Source organism: Barbus barbus (assembly GCF_936440315.1).
Source record: "Barbus barbus genome assembly, chromosome: 33".
Taxonomy (NCBI): domain Eukaryota; kingdom Metazoa; phylum Chordata; class Actinopteri; order Cypriniformes; family Cyprinidae; genus Barbus; species Barbus barbus.
Window position 1 is genome coordinate 28,787,201 of NC_136761.1, and position 19,350 is coordinate 28,806,550.

General features: G+C 39.2%; 1 protein-coding gene across 5 annotated transcripts in view; it reads left to right on the top strand.

The window, feature by feature from the left end:
* The window catches only part of LOC306853072 (ras-related protein Rab-28-like), a 25,578-nt gene extending 9,157 nt beyond the window's left edge, over positions 1-16,421 (top strand). Inside the window, exons 4-9 of one of the 5 annotated variants that reach the window (XR_013782701.1) lie at positions 1-14; positions 12,879-12,982; positions 13,664-13,741; positions 14,034-14,128; positions 14,684-15,142; positions 15,998-16,419. The exon at positions 1-14 is cut by the window's left edge and continues 116 nt beyond it. Coding sequence is in view for 2 of the 5 variants with exons in the window: in XM_079390251.1 (XP_079246377.1) it covers positions 1-14; positions 12,879-12,982; positions 13,664-13,741; positions 14,034-14,126 (289 nt within the window). In the remaining 3 variants the exon portion in view is untranslated. Of the gene's footprint in view, positions 15-12,878; positions 12,983-13,663; positions 13,742-14,033; positions 14,129-14,683 lie in introns of all 5 variants that reach the window. The other 4 variants (XR_013782702.1, XR_013782703.1, XM_079390251.1 and 1 more) reach the window with 4 other exon arrangements.
* Positions 16,422-19,350: the final 2,929 nt, after the last annotated feature.

Genomic DNA, 19,350 nt, shown 5'->3' on the forward strand with positions numbered 1-19,350 from the left:
GATCGGAAACAAGAGTGAGTACAAACACACACACACACGACACACGACGCACACACACGGACAGACACACACACACAGACACACACACAGACACACACACAGACACACACACACACACACACACACACACACACAGACACACACACACACACACACACACACACACACACACACACACACACACACACACACAGACAGACACACACACACACACACACACACACACACACACACACACACACACACACACACACACACACACACAGACAGACAGACACACACACACACACACACACACACACACACACACACACACACACACACACACACACACACACACACACACACACACACACACACACACACACACACACACAGACACACACACACACAGACCAGGGGCTGGATTCACAGAAACCTTCTTAAGAAAACAGTTGAGAAAGTTCTTAAGATAAATTCTAAGTTACAAATAATGTTCCCAAGTGTAAGTGTATTAAGTTAATGCTTAATAAATTCATCAAACATCTCATTTATGGGGATTTAGGATGAGTTGATGATTATCATAACTTTAGGAAGTTGTTTACGATGTTCTTTTAATAACATTCCTGTTATCTTACATTTTGTCTGGAGCGGTTCGTTTGTGGTGAGAAAGCAATCCCGACCCAACGGACCAACGAACCAAGCGGTATCATAATTCATAACGGGAAATATGTTATATAAAAAGCAGCAGTCAGTGTGTTTTGTGTCTAGCAGTCAAGCGCTTTGAGTACCCAGAAAAGCACTATAGAAATGTAACAAATTATTTTGTGAGAAACTGTGATTTTGTTAGTGAGAATATTTGTTATTGCAGTTGAAAACCAAAGAGCACCTCTTCATATTAAAATTATGTGTAATTAATTACTCTTCTCTGCGCATTACAAGAATGCTGTCCTGACGAAGCCTCGATTCCCTCTGGCTGGAACTGCATTATATATATATATATATATATATATATATATATAGTGAAAATATAATTATAGATAGATATATTAGAGAGGAATGAGCGTTTGCCAGGACAGCTATAAAGCCGCGGAGCAAACTGGTCAATCCATCTTAATGAATGACGCAGAGGAACGTAAACAAGTGAACTCTGACCAATAACAGGACAGCTTTACTCACATGTGACTTGCATAAACACCGTTTGGTACGCTGTGCAATGTTGCCGTGTGAAAGCGAACCGAACCAAGAACAAAATGCAACAATGTAACAAAGTAATCCCTGTTTCAGAACAAAGCAAACGATCTACAGCTCTGAAAGACCCTTAGAGTCCTAGTTCTTAGATATTTCCATATAAGAACATATTCATTGTTTCTTAATAGAATGACAAGCATTGTCTAATATAACAAATTAAAATCTTTACATTTGCAAATCTTAACCATATATCTGTCCATATATTAACCCTTTTTAAATAAGCATCTCATGATCATTTCTTAAAGTGTATCAGATTTATTAGTTTAACCCTCTAGTGTTGTTTGGTCATTTTTGATTATTAATATGCATTGATAAGAACTTCATTTGAACAACTTTAAAGGAGATTTTCTCAATATTTAGATTTTTTTGCTCCCTCAGATTCCAGATTTTCTAATAGTTGTATCTCAGACAAATATTGTCCTATCATAACAGTTAGAAAGAAGAAAGTAGTTAGAACCTCAGTAGTTTTTTCATAATTACTAGTTAAGAGGAATTGTATTCTCATGAATGTGGGATTCAGCAGAAGCTTCTAGACACAGATTGTGCCGTACAGTTTATCTCTGCAGGTGTTTGGTCATTAACTGAGAGCTGTCCGTCTGGTAACAGTGAATGTGTGTGGAGTCTGTGTCAGGGCCGTTTACACAAACAGAGCGGTTGTCACCTGACAGCTCGGATCTAAAGCAGGCTAACGCTCGTCCGCTAATGCCAGCGTAATTCTCTCATCTGTCCGAGACAGCGCTACGATCAAAAGCTTCACTTCTCAGTTTTGGCTTTAGTGTTCTTCGTTTGATAGCGAGTGCAAACACAGGTGTTCGATGCGCACTAGAGCGTCTCATCTTAGTTCAGAGTCTGCGCTATTTCTCTCCAGAAGTTATCAGTGATAGAAATGTCTTTATATACTCGTTTAACCCTTTTGTTGTGTTCACAAACTGGGTAGTGTTGTGGTCAAATGGACCTATATTGCTGTCAGAGACTAAATAATACAAACTATGTGAGAAATGTAATGATTTCCATCTGTTTTTATTGTGTTTCAGTCAATTTGCACATGCACAAAATAATTAAAAATGGGTGTTTTATCATAAATACTAGTAGTGACTTTTATCCAATAACATGTGGAATGTATTTCTCAGACTTCGTGTCAGTGCTGCAACAGTCTAGTAACTGAGACCCCCCCCAAACAAGCTTACAGTCAGAAACAACCTTTGACAGATTTGACTGAAACTCAATAAGAAATAGTGCATTTTCATTGGATGATTTAGAATATGACTCTCAATTTCGAGTCTTAAAAATAATTAATTCTCATGTATTTAATGTTTTAGTGTGTTTTGAAAGTATTAATTTTTGGCAAATTGCATGTAAGTCAATGCAGGAGTCAATATCATCCCAACACACAAGCAAAATCTGTACAGCCTTTCCAAAACACATCTGTGTGCTTAAACTTTGCACACACATTTATGACCCTAAATGAGAAATATTCACCAAACTGAAAGAATAAATAAATAGTTCAACCAGTATTTTGAGCACTTTGAAAATCGAGTGTGGGTCAAATGGACCCGAACACAACAGGAGGGTTAAACTCGAGTTTTATAGCCATTATTATTGTTATTTTGAGTTTGTAGAATTTGTTACATTTGCAGGAAGCACAGATTAACTTGAATCGTTAAGTGCTTTCATACATTGAATTAATTCAATAAAGGTTTTCAGTGTAGATCAATAATGAGAATACAAATACTGTTAGTTTAATAACGAGAGAGATCTGTGGTGAAATGGCTTTATTTTGATCATCAGGTCTATGATCATTACAGCGCTGTGTGTTTGTTATGAGTGTGTGATCGATGGAAGGGTTTAATCAGTGAATGTATGATTCTGACCCGTGACCTTTGACCTCTCTGATGTACACTGACCGTCTCTGCTGACCCCTGTGTATGTGGGAGCTGACGGGCAGTGTGTGTGTGTTTTATTTCAGTTGAGTTTACTGATGTTAACAGAACTGACTGAATCTAGAGCAGATTATGAAATGAATAAATAGAAAGTTTAGTTAGTCGTGTTTGTTTCTGACAGGCTTTCTTCAGTATCAGTTCATGGTTTTAAGGGCTTCTAAATGATCAACTGGACTCGCTCCATTTCTGATAATTAGTTCAGGATCATTAGAGCAGACTCAGAGGCATTAAACATCTTCCTTTATACTTTTTCAGTTGTTTCTTTCGTTTAGGACGTCGTGTCTGTCTCTCTCTCAGTCTGTTGAGAATCGTCTGGAGAGCAAGTGAGCGCTGTTTTTCTTTCTTCTCTTTTTTTGTTTTGGTTGTCAAGCTCGTGTGTGTGTGTGTGTGTGTGTGTGTGTGTGTGTGTGTGTGTGTGTGTGTGGGCAGACCTACATGTTCCCATGAAGATGAAGAGTGGAGGGCAGACCTCACAAATATAGATTCATTTTTACAGCAGTCTCTCTCTCAACTCTCTCTCTCTCTCACACACACACACACACACACACACACAGACACACAGACACACACACACACACAGACACAGACACAGACACACACACACACACAGACACACACACAGACACACACACACACACACACACAGACACACACACACACACACACACACACAGACACACACACACACACACACACACACACACACACACACAGACACACACAGACACACACACACACACACACACACACACACACACACACAGACACACACACAGACACACACACAGACACACACACACACACACACAGACACACACACACACACACACACACACACACACACACACACACACACACAGACACACACACACACACACACACACACACACACAGACACAGACACACACACACACACACACACACACACACACAGACACACACACACACACACACACACACACAGACACACACACACAGACACAGACACATACACACACACACAGACACACACACACACACACACACACACACACACACACAGACACACACACACACACACACACACACACAGACACACACACACAGACACAGACACAGACACATACACACACACACACACACACACAGACACACACACACACACACACACACACACACAGAGCTTATTTCTGTCATCGTTTACTACAGTAATGCAGTCGTTATTCATTGATTAGTTTCCCCTCCACTAAAGCTCATCAGTGAGTTCTCACGGAGCGCTCAGTTTTCAGCTGAAGATCAGCGTTGGGATGTTGTGTGTTTATAAAACACATTTCATTAACATTTCATAAAATACCTTTTTTTAATTATATTTCCTTTCCATACTAACAAAATGTAGATTCTATTATAATCAAATAAATATTGAGTATACACACACACACAGTATAATGATTCTAATAAAATTTTCAAATTCTGGAATTTTAGTAAGTGTTTACTGTCAAAATAAATACTGTACAATGATCAGTTATTTTAATCAGAGTAATTTAAAGGCGGTACAACAATAACCAGGATTAATGTGTTAATACTGTGCAAATTAAATGACATTGTTTTTTATTTTAATTTAATTATTTTTATTTTAATATAATTGTTTTATTATTTTATTTATTCAGACATTGTAGTAACAGTTAGTCAGGATGTTTAATTGTCATGAAATTGCTGATACAGTGATATTAGTTGCTCAGTTGATACATTTTATTTGATTCATCCAAACAGCTTAGAGACTGTGTGTGAGCGTGTGTGTGTGTGTGTGTGTGTGTGTGTGTGATATGTATCTCTGTGTATCTCTGTGTGTGCTGATGACCCGAGTCACACCTGGACGTGGAGTCAGAGCACCAATCAGAGCTCAGGATCAGGGTCATGTGATCTCATTCAGTGGCATGTGTGTGGAAAGTTCTCCATGTGCCGCTTGAGTCGTTGGGTAAATATTGGTGCACGTGGTGCTGCTGAGACCAGCCTGTGTGGTACATCACGGGCCATTACGCCTCACACACGCGTGCATGTGTGTGTGTGTGTGTGTGTGATCAGGTACGTGTATCTTTACCAGTACAGAAGGAAAGTGTGTGTCTGATATTGTGTGTGTGTGAGCGTCTTGTGTGGCCTCTTCAGCACTGGGGCTTTTGTTGGCTTTCAACACGCCTGAGGATCCATAAAGCTGTATGAGTCTCTCTCTCTCTCTCTCTCTCTCTCTCTCACACACACACACACACACGCACACACATGCACACACACGCACACACATGCACACACACTCAGCTGCCGGGCTGTAATGGCTTTGTGTGGATCTGCGCTGGATCACAGCGCACGAGTGTTGACGTGAACCAACGCTCCTGTGTTTACAGCCACTTAGTGTCGCACATCAGCGGGCGTTGACCTTTGACCTCTCGCTCACTCGCTGTCCCGCTAATGGAGAAGAGCGGACGGTAAACTCTGCTCATGCTCTCTAATGCGTTTGAGTGTGGTCAGTCTCTGTTAAATGTCCAGAGTTGCTCAGACTCTCTCGACGCTGACGTCACGCGTGTGTGTGTGTGTGTGTATACACTTGGGCTATGAGATACACTCTCTCTATTTGCACATACTGTATAAAGACATTGGTAGAATGTGGGACTACTGATGAAAACTTTTTATATTATATATACAAAAAGCTGAATTATTGGTTGAAAGCATGAAGCTCGTGGTGTCAGAATGCCAGTCTGTCTCAGTCTGAAAGCAGATAAAAGTAAACGATAAATGATGACAGATCGTCACAAAAGTGTGCATCTTTTAAACGCGTGTGACGTGCTAGAACAGACCTCACTGGTTCTCTCGCATCACGCACATGCATTTCTTCTTGTGGTTTTAATGGCGGCTGAACGCACATTTGAGCGTCTTCTTTTCCTTTTGATGGCGGTTGGCAAATCTACTGGAGGGAGAATACTGCCACCTACTGCACAACACTAGCATGACAGCTGACGTAAATTAAGGATCGGGCTTGTTTTAGTATGGTTTCTGTTTTGGTTTTCAAAACTGATGTGAGACCAGTGAGGCGCTAATTCGGCGAGAGAAGGTGTCAATAAAAGGTCCGTACACCATACTAATCAAGCAATTACAACTGTTTATTGTAGATACACAGCTGATATCAGTAATAATGATAATGATCATAGGTAAATGCATAAAAGAATAGTGATAATCAAAAATAAACACATTAAAGGAGGATAATCATAAGCCAGTGCATAATATATTAATGATCATGAGTAAATGGATAAATGATAATATTCGTGAATGAATAATACACTAACTTGAGCATACACTAAAACTAAAACCCCAAGCAAAGTATTCAGAACTGTGCATCATCTTCACTCTTCAGACGACTGAGGAGCCCGTTTCAGTCACAGTAGAAGACCAACACCTGTCCGAGAAATGCCTGGCGACATGCACTTATCCCACGGCTGAGCTTCCACTGTTTCTGAAAGAAACCCCATGTTTTATACTTCAAAATCAGGTGCAGGTTAAGAACAACCCTCCAAGTGAGAGAGAGAGCAAGTTGGCCAGACTCGCTCCTCCTCCCAGTTGGGTGCACTTGTTTTAGTGACCAAAAGATGAAATAAGTTTCGCAATAAGTGTGTATTGTGCCTGAATTCTGCACCTAAATGATCAAACGACAACAGTTTCCAACCTTATCTTGAAGGTCAATGTAACCCCTCTCTTGTGCTTTCCCAGGAGATCGTGATGTTGTTTGCAGTTGCAACCTTGCCCCTAGCATTTCAGTCTCTAAATGTTCATGCGTTGAGCGTAACACAAAAAACAACCCATCTCTTACAGGGCTCAGGAGAGCCAATACTGATCCTTTAAAGGGGTCATATGATGTTGCTAAAAAGAACATTATTTTGTGTATTTGGTGTAATGCAATGTGTTTATGTGGTTTTAAGGTAAAAAAAAAAACACTATTCCCACATACTGTACATTATTGTTGCTCCTCTATGCCCCTCCGCTCTGAAACACATCGATTTTGACAAAGCTCATCGTTCTGAGAAGCGTGGCGTGCTCTGATTGGCCAGCTATCCAGTGTGTTGTGATTAGCCGAATACCTCAAGCGTGAGACGGAAATGTTACGCCCCCTACCGTATTGTGATGCCGTGTCCCGGCACGACGACACAAAAACAATAAAACCCATTATAAACTAGGCATTTGTTGCATCCAGTGGGGATAATTACTGATTATAATGACTTATACTGTCTTTTTACGTAAACATTGCCATGTCTGCTTTTGTGATTGGAGAAATGACAAGCACTACTCTACTCTGCTCAAAACTCTCGTTTGAATCGTCAGTAGCAAATTCTATAAATAAGAAAACATACTTACAGGCTGAGAGTCAGAAGCACCAGACTGTCCTTGCAAAGTTTGAATTGCCCCACTTTATATAAACAGCCTCAGTGCAAGCCAGCATTGAAGGCTACTCTTCCAGCTTCAGGAAATACTCCTCCATTAAATGTGCTGCACACACTCTAATATTTGGGTTGAACTGTTCTGGAACAGTGTTGTAAATACAACTGAACCACTGATTTCTATAAACCCGATTCCAAAAAAGTTGGGAGACTGTACAAATTGTGAATAAAAACAGAATGCAATGATGTGGAAGTTTCAAATTTCAATATTTTATTCAGAATACAACATAGAGGACATATCAAATGTTCAAACTGAGAAAATGTATCATTTTAAGGGAAAAATAAGTTTATTTTAAATTTCATGGCATCAACACGTCTCAAAAAAGTTGTGACAAGGCCATGTTTACCACTGTGTGGCATCCCCTCTTCTTTTTATAACAGTCTGCAAACGTCTGGGGACTGAGGAGACAAGTTGCTCAAGTTTAGGAATAGGAATGCTGTCCCATTCTTGTCTAATACAGGCTTCTAGGTGCTCAACTGTCTTAGGTCTTCTTTGTCGCATCTTCCTCTTTATGATGCGCCAAATGTTTTCTATGGGTGAAAGATCTGGACTGCAGGCTGGCCATTTCAGTACCCGGATCCTCCTTCTACGCAGCCATGATGTTGTAATTGATGCAGTATGTGGTCTGGCATTGTCATGTTGGAAAATGCAAGGTCTTCCCTGAAAGAGACAACGTCTGGATGGGAGCATATGTTGTTCTAGAACTTGGATATACCTTTCAGCATTGATGGTGCCTTTCCAGATGTGTAAGCTGCCCATGCCACACGCACTCATGCAACCCCATACCATCAGAGATGCAGGCTTCTGAACTGAGCGCTGATAACAACTTGGGTTGTCCTTGTCCTCTTTAGTCCGGATGACATGGCGTCCCAGTTTTCCAAAAAGAACTTCAAATTGTGATTCGTCTGACCACAGAACAGTTTTCCACTTTGCCACAGTCCATTTTAAATAAGCCTTGGCCCAGAGAAAACGCCTGCGCTTCTGGATCATGTTTAGATATGGCTTCTTTTTTGACCTATAGAGTTTTAGCCGCAACGGCGAATGGCACGGTGGATTGTGTTCACCGACAATGTTTTCTGGAAGTATTCCTGAGCCCATGTTGTGATTTCCATTACAGTAGCATTCCTGTATGTGATGCAGTGCCGTCCAAGGGCCCGTTGATCACGGACATCCAGTATGGTTTTCCGGCCCTGACCCTTACGCACAGAGATTGTTCCAGATTCTCTGAATCTTTGAATGATATCATGCACTGTAGATGATGATAACTTCAAACTCTTTACAATTTTTCTCTGAGAAACTCCTTTCTGATATTGCTCCACTATTTTTCGCCGCAGCATTGGGGGAATTGGTGATCCTCTTGCCATCTTGACTTCTGAGAGACACTGCCACTCTGAGAGGCTCTTTTTATACCCAATCATGTTGCCAATTGACCTAATAAGTTGCAAATTGGTCCTCCAGCTGTTCCTTATATGTACATTTAACTTTTCCGGCCTCTTATTGCTACATGTCCCAACTTTTTTGTAATGTGTAGCTCTCATGAAATCCAAAATGAGCCAATATTTGGCATGACATTTCAAAATGTCTCACTTTCAACATTTGATATGTTATCTATATTCTATTGTGAATAAAATATAAGTTTATGAGATTTGTAAATTATTGCATTCCTTTTTTATTTGTAATTTGTACAGTGTCCCAACTTTTTTGGAATCGGGTTTGTAGTTGTGTTCCCTTTTGGAAGCCCAAACAAAGTACTTTCACTTTCACTATGAAGCACAGCATCTCCAGGACATGGCGTCGACGGCAGCAACAGCCAGAATAATAGCTCCGCCTTCTTTCATTGCGTGTACATTTGGGCGGTGTTATGCAAATCTCCCCACACCGTGGTGTAGACATGTGGGGGTGTGTTTGAATGAGCTGTTTTAGGGGGGCGTGGTCAAGTCTTAACTTTTATAAAGAATATCTCTTTGGGTTTGAGACTTTAGTCAACTTTAGGGATCTTCTCTATACATGAACAGCTTGTAACACTCAAAAGAGAAAGGAAAACTTGAAATCGCATCATATGACCCCTTTAAATTGATCGGCCTCGATCCTTGAGATTGGTTTGGGACATCCTTAGAATAATTTAGTCTTCAACTTAAGCTCTACTTCTGGTTTACATCAGTTAAACATGCTTTTGAGGATATTGCAGCTCATGCACTGCAAAAAGTGATGTTCTTCCTCTGTATCGGTCTTATTTTTTCAGTACAAATATCTAAACATTCTTAAATCAAGATACAGTTTTCCTACATTTCACTGCTGGTTATACTCTGTATAATTGTGTATGTGACAAATAAAAAATCTTGAATCTACTGGAGAAGCAAAATGACTTAAGTATTATTTCTTGACAGATTCATAAAAATGAAGTGAACTTATTCTGTAAACGAGGGGGTTAGAAAAATTCTAACTTTTCCAATTTCAACATAATTAAAAAGAAAAAACAAATTATTTTATTTACTCGATTGGCAGATTTTTTTTTTGTTGGTCATTTTAATCCTAAACTAACTTAATTGTAATGTCTTATTAAATGTATCTTGATTTAAGAATGTTGAGATATTTGCACTGGAAATCAAGACAGAAATACTGAAGAAGAACATTTATTTTTTGCATTATTATTTTTTTAAAACCTTATAGCATACTGTGCAGTGTAGTTTATATGATTCAATTTGTCTTAAACTTAAATTGCACGTCTAGTTTAAATCAGTTAAACATGCTTTTGTGGTTTCTGCAGGTCTTGCACTGCAGAAAATGTTGTTTTCCCTCAGAATTTCTGTATTTGTTAATATATTTTTTCGTCACTTAAGTAAGTGTATCTTAATTTAAGAATGTTTACATATTTGTACTGAAAACAAGACAGAAATACTAACATTCTTAAATCAAAATGCATGTACTTTTAAAGGGGTCATCGGATGCCCATTTTCCACAAGTTGATATGATTATTTAGGGTCTTAAAGAAAAGTCTATAACATACTATGTTTCGAATTTATCATTGGTAGTGTCAAAAACAGCTCTATTCACAGCAAGCCTTTCGGTGCGTTTCCCTTTAAATGCTAATGAGCTCTGCAGACTCCACCCCTCTCTTCCTTGGGGTTAACCACAGTTCTCTGAGACTGTAATCTTTAGCCGCGGAACTTTAGAAGTTTATAATTAAAACCAGAACAAATATCTGCCATTGGAGTCAGAAAAATAAACTTAATTCAAAGGAAAAACAAGTTTATTTTTGTGACTAATGACTAAACATAAATGTAGTGGTTTTTATGACTCCTGGTGACCGTGTAAATGCACTAGACCTCACTTATACTTTTATGGTGACATTTTGTCATGTTGACCCATGTTCATTGTGACTGTGGTCAGTGCTGGTGTGAGATGTGTGTGTGACGGATGGATGCTGTGGTGTGTGTGTGTGTGAGACAGTGAGTGTGTGCAGGGCTCCTGGACGGCGGCGCTTTAAGTAAACAGGGCCGAGGAGCAGCCATCACTCTCCTCGCTATCTCACAGCCTCCTCCGGATCCGTCCGAGAGAGAGACGAGAGCAGGATCAGCGGCCGCTGCTTTAGATTAGATTAGAGCAGAGAAATGGCCCCTGATCCGCAGCCGGGCCCCTGGAGGCGCGGATGTTGACTTTGTGAGCGTGTGCGTCTCACGGTGACGTTCAGCTTCGGAGCAGAATAACACTCCTCTGTTCTTCAGGTTGTAAGCAGAGATCTACAATAACTCTGTTCTGGTGATCTGGACGTTATATTTGGTAACAATAGCTTTTAGCTAAATATTTCTCTACAGGCACGCGGTACAGGGTTTGAGCTGGTAATGAATGAGGCCTGTCTCTGAGATGCCAGAGCTTCCTCTGATGTGAATGAGATCCGCACACACCAGCGCACGCCGGTTACTGTGATAATGCTGGAGTTTGGGGAACAAATCCAGTTGTGTTTTTTCTGATAAAATGTATATTTGTGATTTTGAAATAATATTTAAAAAGCTCCAATTTGCAGTGGAATTTGGCCAAAAAAGTGATTCATTAATTTCAACTATTTTTACTAAAATATCTTGAAATAAGAAACAGTCCTATTGTAATATTTCACTGTAAAATAAAAAAAAGAATGTTTAGTAATAATAATGATAATTTCATTTTACAATTCAGTTCACAGTTTTTGTAAAATTACAATTGCAGTTTAATATGGGATAAAAAAAGCTGCAGGTTTGCAATGCAATTTGGCCAACAATTAAATATCAATATGACTATAAAAAGAATGAGAGTGTGAGTGAGTGATAGAGAGAGAGAGAGTGTGAGTGAGTGATAGAGAGAGAGAGAGTGTGAGTGAGAGAGAGAATGTGTGTGAGAGAGAGAGTGTGTGTGTGTGTGTGTGAGTGAGAGAGTGTGTGTGTGTGTGTGTGTGTGTGTTGTGAGAGAGAGAGAGAGAGTGTGTGTGTGCTTATGTAGAAAAGCATAAACTCTAGTTTCAGGCAGTGAGCTGGTTCTGGTTGTTTGGTTATTCAGAGATGGTGAAATATGACACACACACACAAACGCAAGTGTGTGTCTGGAAGAGCAGTGTAAATGTAGCCGGGGTGAATTTCGTGCGTGACCCCTGTGCTCTGACCTGTGTGTGACCCCACACACACACACACACACACACACACACACACACACACACAGACAGGGTGTGTTACGGGTGTCAGAGCACCATTGTTGAGCGCTCACTAAATCACAGTCCTGCTGACAGCGATGCCGGATCACACATGACGCTGAGCGGCGTGATCACATGACACGGGTGTGTGTGTGTGCCCTCAGGTCTGATATTCTGTACGGTAACCTGCGTGTGCAGGTGTGTGAAAGCAGCCCAGACAGAGTTCACGCAGAAATCATGGTTCTGTCATCATTCAGTGCTGCTCAAACTCCAGATGACTGTCTTTGTTCTGTGGAACTGGAGAGGTTCAGCTGAATGCTGTTTTCAGTGAGACACAAATAACTCATTACTCATTACAATCAGCTCATTAAAATAACCCGTTGTTCTGTTTTATGTGCAAACAAACATAATCAAACAGAATGATTGGGTTTTACTGTGGTGTGTCAGCCTGAGATGCTCTTGTTTTCAGACAAATGATCATGAAAACATGTTATATCAGTGATTCCAGTCAAGCCAGCAGAATTCAGTGTTTCTTCAATCCGAGCCACTCAAGTGTGTGTGTGTGTGTGTGTGTGTGTGTGTGTGTTTAGTTGATCTGGAGCACATGAGGACAGTGAAGATGGAGAAACATCAGCGATTCTGTCAGGAAAACGGACTCATCAGTCAGTTTGTGTCAGCGAAGACAGGAGACTCTGTGAGTTACACACACACACACACACACACACACACACACACACACACACACACACACACACACACACACACACGTTGGTTTTTGTGGTTTATGGGGACTCTCCATAGGCGTAATGGTTTTTATACTGAACAAACTGTGTGTGCTATTGCCCTACACCAACCCTACACCTAAACTTAGCCCTCACAGGAGACTTTGTGCATTTTTAGATTTTCAAAAAAACACCATTTAGTATGTTTTTTAATCCTTTTGAATTACGGGGACATAGGCAGTGTCCTCATAAACCACCTTCATATTGTAATACCTCTGTCATACCCATGTCATTATACACATTTGTGCCCTCATAAACCACATAAACATGCACACACACACACACACACTCACACTCACACTCACACACACACACACACACACACACACACACACACAATGCAGAATTCTGAAACAAATTCAGGCCAGAAACATACTTTACTCGAGATATAAGCTTCTTTTTAATACTTGTGTTAAGTGTGTTTCTGGTCTTATGGTTAGGTTTAGACTTGGCTTGTTTGTTTTTGTACAGTTTCTTATGATTTTGCCACATTGCACAAATGACTAGGACGTCTCATGAGACTGGGTTGGACACATGAGCTGTTTTCAGTGGTGTTCTGGTGCGTGTCAGAGTGTTATTCTGTGTGTTTGCAGGTGTTTCTCTGTTTCCAGAGGCTGGCGGCTGAGATTTTAGGCATAAAGCTGAATAAAGCTGAGATGGAGCAGTCACAGGTGAATATGATCTGTGTTTGCTCTCCAGCAGAGCACACATTTCTCTTCATTCCACTTCTGTTCAAACACATTCATACTAACACTTCCATCATTTCACATCTGATAGACTGTGTGTGTGTGTGTTCAGATATTACACATATTTGAACACATTCTCTTACATCTGTAAATCATCGTTACTGTCATTTTATCTTTATTTTCTTTCTTTATCTAATGCATGGAACCTCATTTTTCTCTTCTGTTTTTCTCAATTTCTCTGTTTCCATTGTGTGTGTGTGTGTGTGTGTGTGTGTAGCGTATTGTCAAAGCGGAGTTGGTGGACTATCCTCAGGATGAGGGACCAATCAGACAAGAGACCAATCAGAGCAAGATCTGCTCTGTCCAATAACAGTATGTGTGTGTGTGAGAGAGAGAGTGTGTGTGTGTGTGTGTGTGTGTGTGTGTGAGAGAGAGAGAGAGAGAGAGTGTGTGTGTGTGTGTGTTCATTCTTTTTGCGGTGTAGATTCATCAAAAACTCATAATACGTTATTGTTTAATGTAGATTTGAAGTGTGTTTGTTGCTCTGTAGTGTGTGAATTGTGTGTGTGCAGTATCAGTCATGTGTGTATCATAGGGAACATATTAAGGGTCGGTAATAGATTATCTCGTATTGTATGATCCACTACCAGTGCTGGGTACATTACCTACAAATTACAGTCAGTCCATTACTTATTACACAGCGCATGATGAAAATTATAGTTAGTAATGCAATCTAAGCTACTCATTTTAGGCAATGCATTCTGATTACTTTTTACATTACTTATTTTTATCTGACTTGTTTTAAACTTACCATTAAATGTACCATATTGATATATAAAAAGCAAAGAGAAAGAATATATATGGTTAATATATATATTAGTTTGAGGGCTGCCTGATGGTTTCTGTGTGTTGTGTGTGTTTCTGCAGCACGTGGTTAAAGCAGACATAGTGAACTACAGTCAGGAGTCGGTGGCTCGAGCCGTCAACCCTCCACGCAGCTCCATGTGTATCATACAGTGATCATCTGTCTCGCTCGCGTCTGTCGTCTGAAAGCAGACGGCTCTGAACTCAGCGTCACGGACACACACATTCTGCTTTATACTTTCCTTCCTTGTTCATTTGCCAATTACATATGTTGTGTTGTGTAGAATCTTTAATGTGTACAAGTACCAGAGCTTTATCTTGTAAATCTTTGCTTGTGTAAGTCGAGACCGACGGAGGACAGATCATTATAGAGGAGCGTTACGTGTGAATGGAGTTTGTTCAGCTGAGAACGAGCCAAGATCTGACATCTGCGGGAGAATTCGCTCGCACCGACGGAGAACTGACTTCCAGAGGTCAGAGGATAGAGCAGACGCACGAGTGTGTGTGTGTGTGTGTGTGTGTGTTAGGAGAGAAACTACACTACCAGTCAAATGCTAAAGCAGCAATATTGTGAAATATTTTTACTATTTAAAACAGCTGTTTTCTATGTGAATATGTGTTAAACTGTAATGTATTTCTGTGATCTGCAGCTGTATTTTCAGCATCATTACTGCAGTCTTCAGTGTCACATGATCTTCAGAAATCATAATAATATACTGATTTACTGCTCAACAAACATTTCTGATTATTATCATCAATTTTTAAAACAGTAGAGGACATTTTTTCAGGGTTCTTTGATAAATAGAAAGATCTAAAGATCATCATTTATCTGAAATAAAAAGCTTTTGTAACATTATACACACTCTACCGTTCAAAAGTGCGGAGTCATTATAATTTTTTTTTGTAAAGAAATTATAGAAATTAATACTTTTATTTAGCAAGAATGCTTTAAATTGATCAAAAGTGATGATAAAGACATTTATAATGTTACAAGAGATTTCTATTTCAGATAAATGCTGTTCTTCTGAACTTTCTATTCATCAAAGAAACCTGAAAAAATCTACTCAGCTGTTTACAAGCTGTATAATAACAACAATAATAATAATAATAGTTTCTTGAGCAGTAAATCAGTATATTAGAATGATTTCTGAAGATCATGTGACTGATGTATGTAATGATGCTGAAAATACAGATTTGAAATCACAGAAATAAATACATTAAAATAGAAGACAGTTATTTTAAATAGTAAATATATTTCAAAATGTTACTGTTTTTGCTGTACTTTGGATGAAATCAATGCAGGCTTGGTGAGCAGAAGAGACTTCTTTAAAACACATTAAAGTCTTACTGTTCAAAAGCTTTTGTCTGGTGGTGTAGTTTTATAAAAGTCACATGACACATTTCAATATATATAACTCTTCACCTTGAGCATCAAATTCATAATGGCTTGTTTTACACAGTATTTACCCCTTTTTAATGCTTTTTTAAATTGAATTCGTCAGATCCAGAGGGAATATAATCCTCGTCCTCTGTGTTATGGCTGATATCTGACGTTTATGAGCATCATATTGGAGCAATAATCTGCAGTAAAGCAGGAGTCACACAGAGACGGCCTGTAAACTCTATTTGAGTGATTTGTTGAGTCTGAGTGTTTTCATTTCCACGGGATCCTCTACTTAGAGAACTTTCATTATATGACCTCTGAATATTTCTATTTAAATACTGACTGTATTTGTAAACTCAAGCCTGTCCAGGTTGAGCGTTGTACCGTTTAGGAATAAATGTCAGGACACACGTTGACATGGATGTCTGGTTTTTTCTCTTCGCTCTCCATCATCTTCATTCATTCCTCTGGAAAAGTTAAATATGTCTTTTCCAAATCCCACGGTCAGAAGATATATTAATGCGGAGGAGGATGTAGACATGTGGTCAGGAATATCGTCCAATATTAATATCATTGACATGTCTGCCTGTAATTTAGTGAAACGTGATGCCAGTGAGTAATTGCGCCTGGAATAGTCTGCTCTTGACAGCACTTCCACACGAGCTGTTCAGAACGAGTCCAGCGCTCATCACTTCATCTGATGTGGGATCAGAAGCTCCAGACGCTGTCCATGTGCTCCACACTTCATGTGTTTCGCCTGATCGTTCCTCACTGGACCTTCGCTAAGAGAGAAACACATGTGTTAACTGCACTCTTAAGCTTTTCCCTCTACCGTGATGATCAATTATTATTATAGATTATACTCACTATCATAAATGCACTTTTATAATTTTTTTGCACTGGATAAAGGTGCGTTCGCACCAAGAACGATTAACCATAGCATCCACACCTGCAGCCAATAACCTTCTATAAGAGCGCTGCAATTTAGTCTCCTGTCCCTTTAAATGCTCACGCTGTTTAAAGCAGGATGGATTCTGATTGGCTGTCAATGTTTTATCGTTAATCAGCTGAAAAAGAAACATTAAGTTTAATGCTGTAAAATGATTTATCGCGATTAATCGATTAACGCGATTTTTCCCTTTTTATGTTTACTATTGAAATATTGTTGTATGCATTTGTCAATTTTATTTAATTACTGTATTTTCTTAAATGTGTGTGTATAGAGTATTTACAGAGTGTTAACTTTTAGTTTTAGTTACTTTTTCTTATTTGTAAGTCGCTTTGGATAAAAGCGTCTGCTAAATGACTAAAAGTAAAGCAAGTAAAGTGAAAGCATACAAAAAAGTTTTTGTTTACACAGTATATGTGTGTGTACTGTGTATATGTATTATGTATAAATACACACCCATGCATGTATATATTTAAGAAAAATATGATACATATATATATATATATATATATATATATATATATATATATATAGTAAATATATTTTAATATATTATAAACTATTTGAATATAAATATATACATGTAAATATTTTCAAAATTGAACTGTATGTGTGTGTATTTATATATACATAATAAATATACACTGTACACATACATTACGAACAAACAAAAACTTATTTTGGATGCAATTAATCGCGATTAATCGTTTGACAGCACTATTTTAATTATTTAAACATATAGTTCCTCTGTGTTATTATAGTAATGGTGTGCTATTCTTTTAAATCTAGAATGTTTTTTGAACTATATTGTTATAGTTTAAGTGCCAGGTATGAACAGCCAAGAGAAAACGCTCTCACACCTGTTCACCTCAAGAACAATAACCATTAGTATAACTTTATTTTGTCCACACCTGCAGCCAATAACCTGCTATTTATTGTAAGAACGCGCTGCAGTTTAATCTTCTGTCGCTTTAAATGTTGGCGCTTTTTAAAGCAGGATTCTGATTGGCTGTCAGTGTAAAAACAGTAGTATTAGAAGGATTATTAAAACTTTTAGCTATTATCATTCTTGTTATTATCATTATCATTTATTTGAAGATTATAACATCTAGATTAAAAGATGTTTTTTTCTAATATTACCAGAACTTAAAGGTATAATTCACTCAGAAATGAGCATTCTGTCGTTTATTTACTCTTCTGTGCTTCTAAGCGGAACACAAATAGATTGCTTGTATGGATAAAAACAGTCAGATAAAGGATGACAGAATGAATGATCAAATTAACATTCATAACATTAGCCATAGTTTCTAAATGTCCTGAACTATGATCTAACAGGTTAAACACATGGTTGTTCACGGTTTCTTAAAACAGGTTAGCATAACATTATCTAAAGAAAGAAATCTAGTTTAAAGGTATTACAATTGTAGTCCGAATAATGTTTTCTTCTAATATTGCCAGATAATTACACTCAACATGTTCAGTGGAGCACAAATAGACTTCTGTTGTACTGAGACTTTCTTCAGAAGATCTTTCGTGTTGCACAGAGAACAAGAACCGGTTTGGAGCAGCAGGTGAGTAACCGATCACAGAATCATCCGCTTATCTTTAATTAACAACACTTGCCCGTTGGGTGGAAAACATCTCTCACGGGTAATAAATATCAGAAATTATGATTTCCCTGAGATACTGTCGGTGCGAAACACGTCAAGCTGAAAGACTGGAGATCAGGTTTAGTCCGTGTAAACCCGTGCAGGAGCGTTTACAGCTTTAACTGAACCCGGTAAAGCGCTGAAGCGGTAAACCCCTACAATTAGTCCGTAATGAGCGTCAATGACTCTTTATTGGAGATGTTAAACCGGAGCGCCGTGAATGGGGCCGTTGAATGTGCGGGAGAATAAGCGATTATTGTGGATGAGGGACATCGGCTGTATCTTGCGAGTGTGTGTGTTTTCGGAGTGATGTCAGACGGTAATGGTGGCATTAACCGTGCATGTGTTCGCCTCTTCCACGCTGACCTGTAACTGGAGCCGCACGACCTTCATACAGTGGAGCGTTTTAGGGCTCTTCCCGTGAACCAAAGCGCACAAAGCACAGAGGAGACGCTGTGGCCCTGGACTCATCATTGCAGCTCAAGCCTGAAACAGGGAGGGATGCCGGCGGGCCGAGGAAGCAGGAAGATTGTTAAAGCAGTGAAAATAAATGCCAAGTGCATTAAAGTGCATCTGGGTGGTCAGAACAGCGAAACAGATCTAGGGTGAACTGGAAGATGCTCGAAAGTGCTGGGCTGTAAACCTGTATATCCTTAAATCCGTCTGCTGATGCACGCCTATACGCCGTGTGCTTATTTTATTCCAGGCTTAAACGGGTGATGACAGTAAGAGCCCACACAGGCCGAGT